General features: G+C 43.3%; 1 protein-coding gene across 4 annotated transcripts in view; it reads right to left on the reverse strand.

Moving 5' to 3' along the window:
- Nucleotides 1-18211, reverse strand: part of KCNT2 (potassium sodium-activated channel subfamily T member 2) — a 208484-nt gene that overhangs the window by 118346 nt on the left and 71927 nt on the right. For all 4 annotated transcript variants that reach the window (XM_088673737.1, XM_035123140.3, XM_088673736.1 and 1 more), the window contains exons 2-3: nucleotides 13305-13384; nucleotides 3345-3444 (exon numbers count right to left, since the gene is read on the reverse strand). In XM_088673737.1, coding sequence (XP_088529863.1) covers nucleotides 3345-3444; nucleotides 13305-13384 — 180 coding nt within the window. The remainder of the gene's footprint in view (nucleotides 1-3344; nucleotides 3445-13304; nucleotides 13385-18211) is intronic.

The raw sequence follows: 18211 nt of genomic DNA on the forward strand, positions 1-18211 counted from the left end.
CTTGGTTTTCTCAGCCTCATTATATTGATCTCTCTTATATTGGTATAAATATCTCTTAGGATGGTATTGCTGTAAACCAAGGGTCAGCAAACTTTTTCAGCAGGGGGCCGGTCTACTGTCCCTCAGACCTTGTGGGGGAGGGGGTGGACTATATTTTGGAAAAATATATATATGAATGAATTCCTATCCTCCACAAAGAACCCAGAGATGCATTTTAAATAAAAGGACACGTTCTACTCATGTAAAAACACACTAAATCCTAGACCATCCGCGGGCCGTATTTAGAAGGTGATTGGGCCAGATCCGGCCCCTGAGCCTTAGTTTGCCTACCCATGTTGTGAATACACACACATACCTAAACTCTCTGCCTTGTAGTTTCTGTCTACTACTTGGGAGTTAAAGGGCACCTTTAAAAAACAACATCCTTTTTTCTGGGATGTAATTTGTCGTCATCATCTTTAGGGATTTTTATTCCTCTGAATTTCTCTCCAGAATGTGGAGGGCTAAATGGCTTGTTCTTGGCTGTGGAGCAGCATAGATCAGTTATCAAACTGCCGTCCAAATAAATAAACAAAATCTATAACTTTTGCCATTTCAGACCACTGAACTTGATTGCCGTTTGTCAGACTTTGCAGCCCATACCTTTCCTTTTTCCCTCTGAGGCTGCCATTGCACACAAACACAGACATGAAAACCCACACACAAAGAGAAATATTCATGTGGTCAGCATCGTTTTGCTTCTGTGATTTGAGCACTAACCCTAATATGTGCTTGTGCATATCAGTAGCCTGTAAGAAAAGGGGGAGGGACATGAACTGAAAACTGCAGCAAACTGCACATGGGCCGGTTCTGAAATTAATATGATAAATTCTCCAAGTTGAGCTGGAAGATGAGGCACAATCGGTCCATGAGAACAATAACAGACACAGAATGGAGACACCCACGCATACCTACTAATTTGCAGGAATCTCCATTCCTCCTGCCAACATGTCTAAATTTTTGCTATTCCTAACAAAAAAAAATGGATTTAATATGTAACTAAGTGTCAGTTTTAGAACAATTTGTGTGTGTGGTTATAATTAGATTATACAGTGCTCAGTTTATATGCCAGCTACTTAAAATGAACAACACTAACAGCCTCTGTAGGCATGTTCCTCAGGAATGCAACCATTTGGGGGAACTTATGCAAGAAATCATTTGTTTAAATTGCCTACTGCATTAAAATAATTGCATGTATTTTGAAACAACTTATATCGGAATATATAAAATTGGTCTCTATATTACCCCAAATGGGTAATAGAGAGGAAAGGAGAGGAAAGGACCATTAGATGCTGCTGAAAATAACAATCCTGAGAAAATTCAGAGCCCCTATGGAAAAAAAATTATCTCAAAATTCTTTTGAGGTATCAGCCTAGCCAGACTGATGGTGAATAAGCCTATCCAAAAATATCATGCCATGCTATTTTAAAAGCCACTGTGACATGACATACAGAAAGCCAGTACTTTGACAAACTTTGAGTAACAGAAACATAGGAAGATGCCCTATAGCAAGTAAGACCACTAGGCTATCTACTGGTAATTCTGTATTGACTACACAGACTACAGTGGTTTTCCAGGACAGAAAGTTTTTTCCAGCCCTATCGGGAGATGCCAAAAATCGAGAAATGCCAAAACTTGGGATGTTCTGTATCCAAATAGATGCTCTAACACTGAGCTACAGTCTTTCTGTTAATATATGCTTGTATAATAACTGAATAATGTATTATTGAGCATGTATTTTATAAAAGCTGTAAAAATGGTGTGTGTTTTTTGTTATTTGCATTAAAAACAAAATTTGCTGAATACACCAGCACTTACAATGATGAGGGGAACTTTCAAGAAAAAAGACACTCATTTTTGCCACATCTTAAGTACCATACCTGTTCAAAATAATTAAAGTTTTCCACCTTTGTTTTGTATTATAAGCCATACCTTAAAACTCTCTGTTTTTATAAATGGCCCTTTGAGGCTGTAGCCACTAACCAAACCACTCTCAGGTTGTGTGGACAGCTCAAGGAAAACCATGATTTAAGAAGTACCGTTCACTCCCAACTTGTCCCACTTTCAGAAATAAAGAGAATAGGTACTCCCTCACACAGTATTGTCATTTATATTTCCTCTTTCATGGGGGGGGGCACAGCTCCACTGAAGCCTCAATAATTGTTGCTTTCTTTCTAATTTCAATGTGCAAATACTACTTTCTTATCTCTTGGACAACTCCTCCAGAAAAATCTGCAAGGGGAGAAATTCTGAGACACGCTGAATGCATTGGAGCAACTGGCTAGAGAAAGACATTGGAATAATAAAATAACAGTAATTTAAAATGGCACATGATTAAAAGGAAGACCACATGTTTGAAAGCTCTTAAGAAGGCAGGACACAAGGAAAATTGTTAGGGAAAGCAGAAGAGGAAACAAGAATATGAGAGGCAATCAATGAGATGTAATGATCTCTGACAATTTTTGTAATCAAGGTTCTCCCCTTCTATGAAGCAGCACATTGAGACAGAAAGAGTTGTATGTGAACTCAGAGGAACAGAATAATAAAAAGACAGCATTCAGACAGTTTAATTTCTTCACAGTTACACATGTTAAAGTCATATCAAAATAGCCTACTGAGCTTTGGCAAGTCCAGTCTTGTTAATGCCAAGCTTGGAATTACTAAATGACTTCTTCCTGCGCCATTTCTATTCTGCCACGGGAAGTGAACTAGTTCAGACATAATGCTCAAAAAAGGTTTGGCAATATATGAGCAATCATTGTACCCATGTGCTCCCATTCTTCCCTTCCATGCTCACGCCATATTTTTATCTGAACTGGGAAGAATATGGTTTGCTCAAACCACATAGTTGAAATTCTTCAGGAACACTCACATATCCGAAACAACGTACTAGTAAAAATTAATGAGGGCCAATAATAGTGACCTAAATACAATGCACACATTCCCAATGTGAAAACCCCTTCCATTAAAAGATTTGTAACTCTTTTAACTGTACTGAGAATGCCGCAAGGCAATGGAATAAATGGTCTTAAAATATGCTGTCCCTCTGCAATTTATCCACGTCACCACACATTGGGGATGATTTTTTCCCTAAGATTCTTGTCCTTTCTGCTCCCCCACCCACATACAGTCAATTCTATGCCTATAGCTAATACAGTTTAGCCTATAGCTAAATGATGCCTATAAGCTGATGCAGATGCACAATTAAAGCTCAGCGATGAGTGAAAAAAATTATGAAGCATAAACGGCTGAGTGAAACAGTTTATGAAGCATTTTGAAAGGCAAATAAAAGAAGAAAATATTACCATCCGTGTTGTTGAGATGGATCATCCAGGAGCACACGTACTATGTACAACAAACAGCTAAGCAGCTTGAGTGAAAAATTGAACAAGCGTATCCGGAGGCCTATTATAAGAAAGACAATGAAACAAAGTCAAGTTTTTGTGGAATTTAAAATGTGTGGGGAGGGAGGCCTAAACAGGGGTGGGATGAGAACGCTCAATTATTGTGAAACATGGACCACCTACGGTATAAACACCATCTCCGACTCCTTGAAAGATTCCATAAACTGTGTCTCTGAAAATTTTTACACATCACTTGGGAAAACTGGTGAACTAATGTACTGGAAGAAGCAAAGATCACCAGTGTCGAAGCAATGATTCTTCAACATCAACTTTGTTGGACTGGTCATGTTGTGCGGATGCTTGATTATCATCTTCCAAAGCAAAAATGGTAAGTGTAATGTTGGTGGTCAACAAAAGATGTTTAAAGACTCTCTCATGACACATCTTTAAAAAATGTAGTATGAACACCAACAACTGGGAAACACTGGCCTGCAAGCACTCCAATTGGAGAACACAGCCTTTACCAAAGGTGTCATGGGCTTTGAAGACACTTGAACTCAGGATGAAAGGGAGAAACGTGCTAAGAGGAAGGTACGCTTGGCAAACCCTCACCATGATCAACTCCCGCCTGGAAACCTATGTCCCCACTGTGGAAGAATGTGTGGATCCAGAATTGGCCTCCACAGTCACTTATGGACCCACAGTTAAAACCGTGTTTATGGAAGACAATCTTACTCGGTTTCGAGTAATCGCCAAAGAAAAAGAAGATTACAGTCGGTTACAGTTTTGGTAGACAGTCTCCTCCCTCAACTCACAGCTATATAACACTAGTAGAGGAAGAATTGAACAGTGGGAGAGTGGCAGCTGAAGATACCAGAGCAGACATTTGCTTCTAGATCAGATGGCTTCTTTCCTCACTTCCCATTGCCATGTAAAACCAACTATGTTAGGGAATGAGGAGAAGCTGGGAGGCAGAGTCATCTCCACATGCCTGCTCCTACTTCATTTGGACTATCCATTCCCACAACAGTATCATCTGACCCCAACTGCTCCATGAGGGAGATCGCTGAAGAGAAACTGGAGTGAGAAAAGATACTAGCAGATGGCAGCTTTGTTTCTTGAGTGTAGGCTCATTCATTCTTCTGCTACATTTGTGTTGGGAACCACATCAAGGATTCTGGTCAAAAGTACAACCAAATAAATAAATAAAATAAGTAATATGTTTGGATCCTACACAAACACCCTCCCAGTATTACTTTTGTGCAGAAAATGCATTTGGAAGCCTATAAAATATTGAACAACATTCGTTCAGAATTGTAGCTGCTCACAGACCACTTAAAAATCAGATAATTGAAAGCTGGTGTGGAATGTACAATTTAATATCTTCAGAGCTTTGTTGGGAAAAATGTTAATTATTGAAGACCAAACACCCTTGGCCACAACACAGTGCTTCTTTCCTATCTGTGAAACAACACCAGGGCATGGGGGTGGCGAGTTTGCAAGAGCAGATTTGCTCATTTGCTCTCAATGAAAGTTAGTTTTCATTTGCTCAGGACAAAGATACCTGTTGGTCACTGAATCACGCACAAATTATATTACAGGGTGCATCTGAAGCAAAGAAAGCATTTTGTATTTTTTCAAGTTAAAGAGAGGAAGACCATCCCGTGTATATAGAAGTTATAGACACAGAACATCCAATTTAAGCCATGCCGAATATAAACAGATATGGAGTTGTACAAACCAAAACAATAACTCTGAAAGACTCTGAAACATTGTTTGCCATGAAAATGAACAGATGGCCCTGGTGTAATTACCGTCTTTCAGCTTAATAATTAGCCATCAGGCTAAATCAAGGTGCTGGTTTTGTTGTACAAAACCCTATGCAGCCTTAGACCAGAATACCTACGAGAGAGTCTCATCCCCTATACACCCAACCACTTACTACAGGGCATCCTGCAGATACCTGTCATGGGCCAGGAGTCAGCTGCGCCTGTTGAGCAGCAGCCTGAAGGGGAAGAAGGCAGAATGATTCTACCCACAGCTGATCAGCCTTCAAGGACTCAGAGGAGAAGGTGCTGGTGAGAACTAGCTGGCTTCAGCCTTCTTGAGCAGAACTTCCAGCAGCAGTCAGATGCAGGTAACGACACTTGCAATTCATGGTTCTACCTTGCTGCCCCCTGCTCATCTGGACCCTTGACCCCATGAACATTGAATTCCCTGACCCCATGGTCATCTGACCACATGGAATTACTGTTTGCCTGACCCTAGGACTGGACCAGACTTTGGATGCTGGGTCTGCCCCCAGGCAAGTACACCCCATAGACTCTTCTGATTGGCTGGTATCCCACTCCACTGAACTCTGCATGTTGATGCTCAGCAATGAAACTACAACAGTACAGTGGTACCTTGGTTGTCAAACTTAATCCGTTCTGGGAGCCCGTTCAACTCCCAGAACTGTTCAAAGACCAAAGCGCGGCTTCCAATTGGCTGCAGGAGGTTCCTGCACTCAGTTGGAAGCTGTGGAAGCCATGTCGGAAGTCCAGCTTCCAAAAAACGTTTGCAAACCGGGACACTTACTTCCGGGTTTTCGGCGTTCAGGAGCCAAGCTGTTTGACAACCAAGGTACCACTGTAGTACCACCCTTAGGAAGAGGTCAGTTCCATGCAATGACAGGAGTTGGGTCTTTAGTGCGGCATTCTAATGTCTTTTTGGTGCCCACTGAAGGCTTGAAGAATGAAGAGGCCTTTGGAACTGGTGCCCATTGGAACAACTCCTGGAAATTAGTGACTAGCTGCTTCTGTTCTTAAAGGTTAGAGATTTGAAAGGGACCACAGTAAGACAGAGCAAACACCAGTGTTTGTGGTGGTGAGTAAGAACTGAACAGAAAGGGAAGGAAGCTCCTACTGAGATATATCAAATCCTGCCTCTGACAGGCAGGCCAGTACCTCTAACAATTTCTTCTAAATATTATCCTCCCAATTCATCTCCCCCTTGACATTCTTCAACAAATGCTTCCTACACTGTTAATATTGCCATCTGCTGAAGACAACTGATGAATGTTAATGACACTGTAAATTTTTAGAAATCTGTGCAATTGACACCTTTCTGTGGTGCTTTAAAATTGTTTCAGAGTGAACCTCTAATGTCCCCAATACTATCCATTTTCTCCCTATGAGGCTGCATCAGTCACAACCATAAATTCCCATTAATGGGGTGCAGTGGTGGCCATGCGGAGAAAACAACAACAATACTCTTCTTAGACTAGGTAATGCATGGTGTGTTAAGGCTGAGGGGTACTCGGTCCTTTTTTTCTAGAAAAAATGTGTCTGTACTCACTATTAAGTTGTTACAGTAAGTGACACACCTTTACACAGTGCTTTTCTTCTAGGAAAAAAGGTGCCGATACTCTTGAGTACCCCCAGGGGAAAAAAGGACTGGGCACTCATGAGGATTCTGAATACAGAAAATGGAAGCAGAACATTTTTGCAAAAGAGCTGCAGGCTCCTTTCTAAGGCCGTCTCAAATTTTCACTGCCACACCTCAGCACCTTTCATTTTGGCTCTGACTGATTCTATACTGTTTATATCAGGCATCCCCAAACTGCGGTCCTCCAGATATTTTGGCCTACAACTCCCATGATCCCTAGCTAACAGGACCAGTGGTCAGACATGATGGGAATTGTAGTCCAAAACATCTGGAGGGCTGAAGTTTGGGGATGCCTGGTTTATATTCTGCCTTTCCTCTAATACAGGCATCCCCAAACTGCGGCCCTCCAGATGTTTTGGCCTACAACTCCCATGATCCCTAGCTAACAGGACCAGTAGTTGGGGAAGATGGGAATTGTAGTCCAAAACATCTGGAGGGCCGAAGTTTGGGGATGCCTGCTCTAATACGTTCTTGGTGGCTTACACTGAGGATAAGATCGGGAGGAGGAAGAACAAACAATTCTGTGAAGTAGGTTAGGCTGAGAAAGAGCAATCTGCCCAAGGTCTCCTGGTGAGATTTGTAGTTGAATGGGAAACTCAACCTAGCTTATGCCAAGATTAGTCTAACCCTTTAAGGAATGCCTCCTATCAGTATAACTTCCTGCCTGTCTCTTACAGCTAGAACACACCTGAACTTGGCCACTTCTCTACTGGCTAGTAGAGAAGCAGAAGGGGACAGCAGAAGAGGAACCACAGAAGTGGCAATTAGGGCAGGGATGGAGAAGCAGTAGCTCTCAAGGTCCTATCAGCCTTAGCCAACACTGGCCAATCACTATGGGAGTTGCAGTCCAACAACATATGGAGGGTCACTTGTTGTCATCCCTTACCTAGAGTATCATCTCAATCTTCCAGGAGTCTCAAGCATCAAGCAGCTTGTGCCAGGGGAATGGGGGCACTGCTAGGGAATGGTTTGCCTGAAAGGTGAGCAGATTCCCTACCACGGAATGTTAACTGTAATTCAGTTTTTAAGGATCATGGGCTTTCCCCAGACCTTTTCATTACTCCCTCAATCCCAGTTCTGATGTTTACCAGAGGAACATTCTGCTCCCATGGTATGAACATGATCAGACCCATGCTGTCTATTTTGGTTGAAATGTAGAATATGTGGGGAGAGGACTCCAGCCTGATGCCCATATGTGTGCAGAAATTACAATCACAAATCTCCCTCCCCAAACTTAAAAAAGGGGGGGGGGAATGGATGGATGGATGGATGGACACTTGATTCAGTCTTCTAGAAAATGATGTTAGCCTCCTGTATCACATTGATTCTGCTATTTATGACTCCCAAAAACATCTCAGCTGGATCTATGAAATGGCCAGGAGTCCTTTACTTTTGCCTTCCATGGCAGGAAGGCAAATGGCAACCATGATGTGAGATTCAAGGTCTGTGCATCCCTCCTCCAGTAAATGGCACAAGAATTCTAATGGGAAGAAAATCCTTTTTTCCTCTTCCTTTGGCTTCCAACTTTGCAGACTCACAAACTAGTCCTGCTCCTTTGTTTTCTTTGCGCCCATTTGTCCCAGAAATACCTTCTTGCTGTTAGCCAAGGTATGCCTCCATTTTCCAAGTTCATCTTGCAGAAGACCAAGCAATATTGTAGCTCAATTCAAGATTGCAAAGTGGTAAATCCCACTGAGTTCAAAAAGTCTTTCTCCTAGGAAGCATATTTAGAACTGCGGCCTTAAGAAAAATAAAAACTTTGGACGACTCAAATAAAAAGATTGCAGATCTTTTGCTATTCTGGATTACTAACAAACACAATTAAGAGAAGCTTTCGATTTCGTTTGGGGGACAGGGAGCTGAAGACTCGGAGAACCTGATGGTTTTAATGGTAATTGAATTGAATTTTACAGGTAGTGTGAAATTTCATTTAATGCACAGCACAAAGGCACACACCTTCACCTCTTGCTGGGGGTTGGCGGGAGAGACACCCAACAGGATGAGGAGGAGACAAGCAACCTTTGCTGAAAACGAACCTTGGTTTTCTAACTACGTATTGCCCGTAATAAGTATACTGGCAGTCAAGCAGAAAATTCAAATCAAGGATTAAAAAAAAATAACTTTCATTCACCTCAGAGGCATAGCAAGTTTAATTACAATGTCTAAGATCGATTTTGTCAGAGGATTCTTTGCAAGCCTTTGAATTTTACAGAATTACCTGTCTAATGAAACAATTGATGTTACAGCACAATTATCGCTTGGCTCAATAACTTTCTTACTTGGTTTTGGCCCAGGCACACAATTCACCCACCATGGGAAGGTCACTTTAAGTGGCCTTATGTGACGTTTGTACACATTTGTTCAGGATCTAGATTGAGTGGCTGTATCCAAAAGTCACAGGATATCCAAGTCCTATAGTGGTGTGGATACTGTTCCCTGATCAACACAGCAAACAAATGGATCCCTGATGGACAAAAGCCATCAAGGGGAATTATTTGCAGTGGCCTCCATGCTGTGTCCATATCTTGTGAAATCCCCTTTAGCCCCTCTATACCAGGCATCCCCAAACTGCGGCCCTCCATATGTTTTGGCCTACAACTCCCATGACCCTAGCTAACAGGACCAGTGGTCAGGGATGATGGGAATTGTAGTCCTAAACATCTGGAGGGCCGAAGTTTGGGGATGCCTACTCTATACAGAGGAGTGAGGAACCTTTTCCAGCTAATGGGCTGGATCCTGACCTCCCGCAACCCCACAGGCCATTTTGACTGCTGATGCCATTACGATGTCAGGTGACAGCTTCAAAGGAGCTGGCTGTCAGTGTGAATCTCCTGGTCGGCACTGACAACAAACCCTCGTGATGAATTCAAACAGCACTTGCAAATGGAAATTTTCCTTTCTGCAAACTGGCAAAAGCTGGGGGGGAAATGTATGTGCACAGGTGCAGAATTAGAGATTCTATTAAGTTATCTTTTCAAGCTCCAGTCACTACCCCTTTATCAAAAATAACCTTTACATAATTACCTGTTTCAATTTGCCTTTGTTTATGGGAGCATTCACACCTAAGCATTTTCAACTGAAGCTTAATAAAAAATTTGGCTCCCAGAGTAGTTTAAAGATCAGAACAAAGCATATGAGATGCAGAGCAGAGGCAGAAAGGGAGGACTATTACATCGGCTAAGGTTTTTGTTGTTTTGCTATTGTGTAAGTAATGAAAATCTTGACTGCCTAAATACATAAATAAATGGGAAAAGGCTATATACTCTGCATAATATTTGAACAATTGGCTATGGCAAAATCTGTATGTGGTAACTGAGTAAAAAGTCTGGGTTGCAACTATAAAAGAAATAAAATAGTTAAGACATTAATGTAAGAGGTAAAACGAAGAACTGAAGAAGCATTGGCAGTATGTCCAGTGCATGATTCAAAGGCACACAAGGGAGCAACCTTGCTGAAAACTAGTGTGATCTGAGGCTTGGTCAAGAGATCGTGTGAGAACTCAGCATACATGCCATAGACTGGCTGACTGCAGATGAGTGGTGGGAGATACCAGCTGGGGAACCCCCATGGGAAGGAGGTTCAGAGCCAAGGGACTGATGGTGGGGTGACAATGACTGGTCGGAGGGAGAAGAGGGAGCAGACTGGGGGGGGGAGAGGTGATGGAAGCTGAAGATGTAACAAGGTTTGTGAGCAGGAAGAGGCAGTCCAGACTCAGAGGCAGGGGAGGAGGGGGGCCAGGAGACAAAGATGAGGCAGGCAGCTGGAGAATCTAGCAGAGAAATGAAGAAAATGAGAAAATGAAGACGGCAGAACAATGAGAGACAAGATGACGGAGTGTTAGGCTCTGGGGAAGGAACCAGGGGAGCAGCCTTAGAGAGTGGTGGGAAGGCAGGCACCTTCTGTTGCCGCAGCTGCCTTATTGGGGCAAGACCACTAGAACTGAGCACTTTTGTTTTTTGAATAAAGAGTTAACTTCACTAACATTGGGTTCTTTATAGTTTATTTGCTCACCTACGCCTGACTTCAGCTCCTGACAATGCACTGCCTTAAACTGTCTGGAAAAAGTGAGGGCTCTAAAATCCCAGCCCAATATATCCCAGTCTGATCACTAAGATCACCCAGAGGACCATCGTTGGTGGTCTACCATGTTACAGATGCCTGATTAGCCTCAACTAGAATGCAGGCATTTAACATTGCTAGCCCCATGCAATGGAACACTCCTCTCTTCTTCTTTGGCGATCACTCATAGCCGAGTAGGATTGTCTTCCATAAACACGGTTTTAACAGTGGGGCCATAAGTGACTGTGGGGGCCAATTTTGGATCCACACATCCTTCCACAGTGGGGACATAGGTTTCTGGGCAGGAGTTGATTACAGTGAGGGTTTGCCAAGCGTGCCTTCCCCTTAGCATGAGTTCAAGTGTCTTCAAAGCCCATGACGCCTTTGGTAAAGGCTGTCTCCAATTGGAGCACTCGCAGGCCAGTGTTTCCCAGTTGTTGATGTTTATACTGCATTTTTTAAAAGATGTGCCGTGAGAGAGTCTTTAAATCTCTTTTGTTGACCACCGGCATTACGATTACCATTTTTGAGTTCGGAATACAGTAGTTGCTTTGGAAGACGATAATCAGGCATCCACACAACATGAACCAGTCCAAAGAAGTTGATGTTGAAGAATCATTGCTTTGACACTGGTGATCTTTGCTTCTTCCAGTACACTGGCATTTGTTTGCCTGTCTTCCCAAGTGATGTGTAAAAAAAAAAATGGAGACACGGTTGATGGAATCTTTCGAGGAGTTGGAGATGGTGTTTATCAGTGGTCCACATTTCACAAGCATACAGTAAGGTTGGTAGTACAATAGCTTTGTAAACAAGCATTTTGGTTTCCCTGTGAATGTCCCCACCCCTTCCGTCAACTGGCCTATGCTGTTGTTAAAAAAAAACAAAACATGAATGTTCTGTGCTGCTTTTACATTTTGCATGGGGGTGCTGTTTCTGACCCCTGTCTGTGTCGGTGGCGCATGCATAAGCCCAGCCCTGTTCTGCTCCGTTTTCGAGCCACCTTTGGGTTGGAAATGACAAGCATGTGCATGATCACGTGTCAATCGGACACATGTAAAATGGCTGCTGCCTGAATGATTGCTGTCATATTTTATGGGTGAGTGGTATAGGAATGTTTTTTGTAAGTATATATAAAATCAGAAAGCATGTTTCTAGGAATCCCAGATACAGTCTTGTGAATCATAAAGTACCTCCAACCGATTTAAAAACAAACCAACGTACACTTGAACTCAAGTGGTTAAGAGTGACTTGTCATTCAGATGTGATTCAAGTGGCTTCAATGTAGCTTAAGGATAAGACTCAAAAGTTCCACAAAAATAGCTCCGTGGAACCAGAAGTGGAAGCTACTGATGGGCGAACTCTTCTTTAGCTTGTTAGCATAATTATAGCATTATTGTAGGATTTGCATTCAAAACTGAGACTGTGACCTAAAGAGGTCAAGACCAGACAGAACAGTTTACAGGTTTTCCTAGAATGGCAGGTTTTAAAATTAAAAACTCACTTGAGGGAGTGAGGCTTACATCTAATAGGAAACTTTTTATTGTGTGTGCTTAGGGGATGGACCCAAATGCAATGCTCAGGGATGCAAGTTAAAAGGGATATCTATGCTTGGGACCCCAGAGGTCTAATGCCAGGCAGGGTAATTGGGGCATTGGTCTGACTTGGACTCTCTCTCACATTCAACTTGCTGTAGAAAGATTCACCAGGATCCCTGGCTGGGTTCCTATACTTCTTGGCAGCTATGAAAGGAAGCTGCTTACTCCAGCTATCTTACAGCTGGCACAGTTTGTAGGTCGCACTTCTAGAAATGTTCCATTGGCCAAGATATAGTGAGAGACCTGATACCCCACCCCCCCAAAAAGACCCCCCCCCAAAAAACAGTGCATTTTAGATAAATTGAAGAGGGGGGAAAACACAGCAAGGTTTTCTTCTTATTGTGGCATTGTGCCTAGATCTGTTTGTCTTCAGCACTTGGATTTTTATAGAGCATCATGGTTATATATTAAAAGAGCATGTGATGGGGGAAGTTTGCAGCATTAAAACACTGTTTGTTGAGGCTGTGCAAATATTAAATCGATTAAACACATAAGCAACAAACAACTAAGAAGCAGAATGTGAATTTGGATACACGGAGTGGCAATCAATTAATATTTACTCAGAATAGACCCATCAAAAGTAATGAACATGACTACATTCCCCTGGTGAGGTAACATATAACCACTTCTTATAATCAGCAAGCATTATTGTTTAGATCAAGGTTTCCCAAATGCTGGTTTCCAGCTGTTTTTGGACTACAATTCCCATCATGCCTGGTCCTGATAGCTATGGATGATGGGAGTTGTAGTCCAACAACAGACAGCAACTCAAGTTTAGGAAACCCAGGTTTAGCGGAAGCGCTATTAAACCCACATGTAGTAAGAGAGAGAAAATGCTTACTTGATCTTTGGTTTTTGATGAAAAATAACTTTAGCCTCTCTTTAAATGTGTTTTCATTCATGTAGAATTCAACTTGTACTCTAAAAAGAAAAGAAAAACTTTAGCTAGGAGGCTGATCCTAGCATGTTAAATACAAAGACACGACAGTTACATACATGGCCTTTCGGCATTTGCCCAGCATAAAAACCACAAGCACAAACTTACTTTGTAAAATTCAGAAGCATCTTCAAACAATATATTTCCAGGGAGTTACTATGGCCAGAAATTCAGCTGAATTGCTTTGCATCTCTTCTCACCCCTTGGCGCCTGGAACACCATCTACCGGTAGTTGCAGCAATGAATCCAGTGTTATTGTGACTGGTTGTCCTGATTTCTTTAAACTGACAACTAATGGGTGGCCACAGAGTTTGAAAAAGGCACATTCATGCTCCTTGGAGACTGGAAACTTATCTTACAACACCTCTCTATTTCACAGGATAGCAAGTAGCAAGATAAATTTGGACAGAGAACCAAGAGTTTTGAATGTCAAATTTAGGTTGACTGCTGGGTGATGCTGTAATCAGGGGTCAGAAAACTTTTTCAGCAGGGGGCCGGTCCACTGTCCCTCAGACCTTGGGTGGAGGGGGACTATATTTTGAAAAAAAATTATGAATGAATTCCTATGCCCCACAAATAACCCAGAGATGCATTTTAAATAAAAGGACACATTCTACTCATGTAAAAACATGCTGATTCCCGGACCGTCCACGGGCCGGATTTAGAAGGCGATTGGGCTGGATCCGGCCCCCGGGCCTTAGTTTGCCTACCCATGCTGTAATCTGACTTTAAAGTGGTGTAAGCATAGCAGTTGTGCGGCCCTCTTACAGAGTTCACACCCCGCCCCCATTCTGCTTATATGCCTGTAAATAAATCAGACATTACAAGTGAGCCTAAGTTCTCAGCATCCCCTCATCCAAAAAAGGGAGGGAAATCTTTCTAGTACCACCCTGGGCTTTCCATGGATTGGGAAAGTGGGAAGTGTTTATCGTTATAACCCCCTTCACATGCATGAGGGGAGTCCACACGGTGGTCTTCAAAGGAAGGGTGGTATATAAATTTAATAAATTAAGAAACAAAATAACAAAATGGGGGTCAGACCACTCCCACCCCCAATGCTCACACCCCCAGGTTCCACCTCTCACCCTTGACATCCACTCCTTAGGCATGGGCATCTACCATGGGGAAGTCTTCCATAGGAGTTGGGAGACCATATAGTCAAGGTTTCAGTCGGCACAGAGATCTACATGCACAGAGGTTTCCCGCAGTCCAAACATACTTGCCCCAGTATGCAAGGAGGAGAAAGAAATGCACACAGCGGAAATGGAAATGGCATTAACTCTGGGCTAGGGAAGAGGTTTTTAGACTGGGGTCTGTGAGTTCCTTTTGGAAAGGTTGCAGCACAGTCAAAGAGGTCTGTACCCACTTCCTTTCTTTAATGTGATGATGGAGGGCTAAGATCCACAGCAGAGCAGAAGCAAAGATGTTTGCCTTTTGCTGTGCGCGAGTCAGCTGGCTCCATGGAGATGTCAGTCGCCAACTTAGCACCCAGAAAACGCCATGTAGTTGCATGCGGATGCGGGTGGCGCTCTGGTCCAAACCACTGAGCCTCTTGAGCTTGCCAATCGGAAGGTCGGTGGTTTGAATCCTCACAACAGGGTAAGCTCCCGTTGCTCTGTCCCAGCTCCTGCCAACCTAGCAGTTTGAAAGCACGTCAGTGCAAGTAAATAAATAGGTACCACTGCGGCAGGAAGTAAATGGCGTCTCCGTGCGCTCTGGCTTCTGTCACGGTGTTCCATTGTGCCAGAAGTGGTTTAGTCATGCTGGCCAAATGACCCAGAAAGCTATCTGTGGACAAACGCCAGCTCCCTCGGCTTGAAAGCAAGATAAGCACCGCAACCCCATAGTCACATTTGATTGGACTTAGCCGTCCAGGGTCCTTTACCTTTACCTTACCTAATTGCAACTAGACCAACACCAGTAGCAAAATGGGTCTGGTGCCTGGGGAATTTGAAACACGGGGTTGCATTCAAAGCTACTTCTCCTCCAAGGAGACTCACTGAAATTAATGAACAAAAATAACCGAGGTCTATTAATTTCAGTGAGTCTGCTCTGTGTAAAACATAGCTGGATGAAATCCATGGACCCCTTTCACACCTATAATGTGTGAAGGTGATTTATGTTTCTAATGTTAGAACTGTTGCTACACTTTCATAGAAATATTGGACACATTAGCAGGGCAGCTGGCATTCTTGTAAGCCTCAAAGGTTCCAAACGCTCCCTATGTACCACATTTTTTCATGTATCAGACGATGTTTTACTATTTAAAAATGTTAAGAATTGGGGGTCGTCTTATACACAGATAGTGCAGAGTGGGGATGGGTGATTGGTGTCAGCCGTGAGCAGGAGATTGTCAGTGGCAATTGGGCGGGTGATCGGTAGCTGCGGCAAGGCCTGCTGGTGATTGGCTGCTGCTGTGGCAATTGGGTGGGCAATTGGTGGACACTGGCAGTGAGCGGGCAGACAATTGTTGGGTTCGGCGAGGCGTGTGATTGGTTATCAGCAGTCAGGCGGGTGAGCGATTGGCGGCAATTCCCACCCCCCCAAAAAAGCTCAACAACCCTGGCCAATCTCCCCTAATTTCCTTAATTTGGGTCCCCCCAAAACAGGGGTGTAATATAATACGGTAATAAGTCAAGGCCTGGCTACATATTTAGGTTCACACACAGTTTAACAGAGAAAATGCTAATTTGCAAGTTTATCCAAGGATCTGTTTCCCCAGAACAAATCTAGTGGTTTTTACACAGCAAGTGGAACGATCCCAAGGCTCAGCAGTGGAAAAGTTTCTATAACCAAGGGTCTCCTCCTGGAAATATTACCCTATAAGGAAACCAGTTGTATGAACTCAGCCGTAGCATGACTAATAGAGTGGCACTTTTAATCCTCACATTGTTTGATGTCATGCCACATTCAAAACCACAAATTTTACTTTTCACAGAAAATTTTAAGTAGGTGAATAAAGGCATTCAAGTTCACAGGCCTCGGTAATTTAACTTAAAAAGGAAGCAAGTATTACCACTTTATTCAGGTGGTTTTGAGCTGCATACCTATATTTTCAGGAGGGAAATTACAGCACTCATGTGACATAAAAGAATAGCAGGCTAACAGTGCGAGGCGATGGCATGCTCAATGAGGAGAGCGAGTGGGGGAGCTAATCACTTTCCTATAAAGCACCCATTATGAGTGGCTCTGATAACCTAATAGTGCCCTATTCCTTCTTCTCATTCCTTAGCAACCACAGCTGCCAAGCAGATTGGCATTCCTGTGCGATAGTTTCCATGACAAATAAGGATGGCAAAAGGCAAGCAATTGATTATTTGAATGCCTCAACACCCATTCATACTTCAATGACAACCTGTCGGGTCCTCCAGGCAAAGTCTGCGCCCCCCCCCTTCCTTGTCACAAGACTAGAACAAAATACCCACAGCAGGAAGTATAAAAGGAAGGTGGCCGACAGGTAGGCGGACAGTCTGGAGGTGCATAGGTTAGACTGGGTCTTTATACTGACAAGCAATGATAGAGCTCCGCAGCCATGTCACTCCTTCCTGAAATATCCAGGTAAGATGTGAAGCCTGGGACTATGCAGAAGAACCCCACATTGTGTCTACACCCCGTGGACGCGTAAATCCAGCTTTCGAATAACTGATGCAGGAGTGGAGAGATGCAGCAGTCTGGGACACTCCTATTATGTGGTTTGGAGTGATGCAAGTTATTGCAGTGAGGCAGGGAGCATCAACACTCATGAGGCTCCAATAACATAAAGGTGATGTAAGAACTCAGTTCCTGAAAGGCAAATTACAGATATACTAAGGGAACCCAGCAGATCTGAAGGTCGGCGGTTCGAATCCATGTGACGGGGTGAGCTCCCGTTGCCCTGTCCCAGCTCCTGCCAACCAAGCAGTTCGAAAGCACGCCAGTGGAAGTAGATAAATAGATACCGCTGTGGCAGGAAAATAAACAGCATTTCCATGCACTCTGGCTTCCATCACAGTGTTCCGCTGTGCCAGAACTGATTTAGTCCTGCTGGCCACATGACCCGGAAAGCTGTCTGTGGACAAACGCCGGCTCCCTCGGCCTGAAAGCGAGACGAGTGCCACAACCCCACGGTCGCCTTTGACTGGACTTAACTGCCCAGGGGTCCTTTACCTTTTTTACCTTTTATATACCATTCAATGAAAAGAGAGGGACTCCCAGAAGCTGGCTGAAACAAATGTTCAATCCTTGCCTGACATTTACTTTGGTTTAAATGCAAAGCCAGCGCTACACTGAAGATACGCAAGGGCCAGAGCTCATGCTTTTGCTTTGGCTGTATAAATGTGGGTCTCAATCTCCAGTTGAAAGGAGCTCAAGCAGCGCTGTTTGCCTACCCTCTCCCCTGCGATTCCAGTCACAATGAAGATTTTTAAATCACATGAGGAGCCTATGTAAGTACTGCACACAATGTTGTGGTGGGTGGGGCGATTTTAAAAACAACAACCCAATCCTCCTGTCAGACTGGGAATATCCCCAGTTTAGGGTATTCCACCATTATTCAGAATTTTCTTTCAGCAAAGCAAGCGGCTCACATATATTACAAACAAAGCTTTAATAATAAAGAAAATGGTAACACCGTAACATACTGTCTGAGAGAAACTAAAACAACATTGTGAGGCAAGAAGGACAGTTGGCCTCTCTAACTGAACTTAACTGAACACTCGAAAGAAGGGGCTGATTCTGGAGCAGAACACAGAAGCCCCACCCACCAGATGACAGACATTCTACTATTCAAATTAGACCCCAGCGTTTTTCTTACACACAACTCCATGCAACAG

The sequence above is a fragment of the Zootoca vivipara genome, chromosome 7, assembly GCF_965207765.1.
Source record: "Zootoca vivipara chromosome 7, rZooViv2.hap1.1, whole genome shotgun sequence".
Lineage (NCBI taxonomy): Eukaryota > Metazoa > Chordata > Lepidosauria > Squamata > Lacertidae > Zootoca > Zootoca vivipara.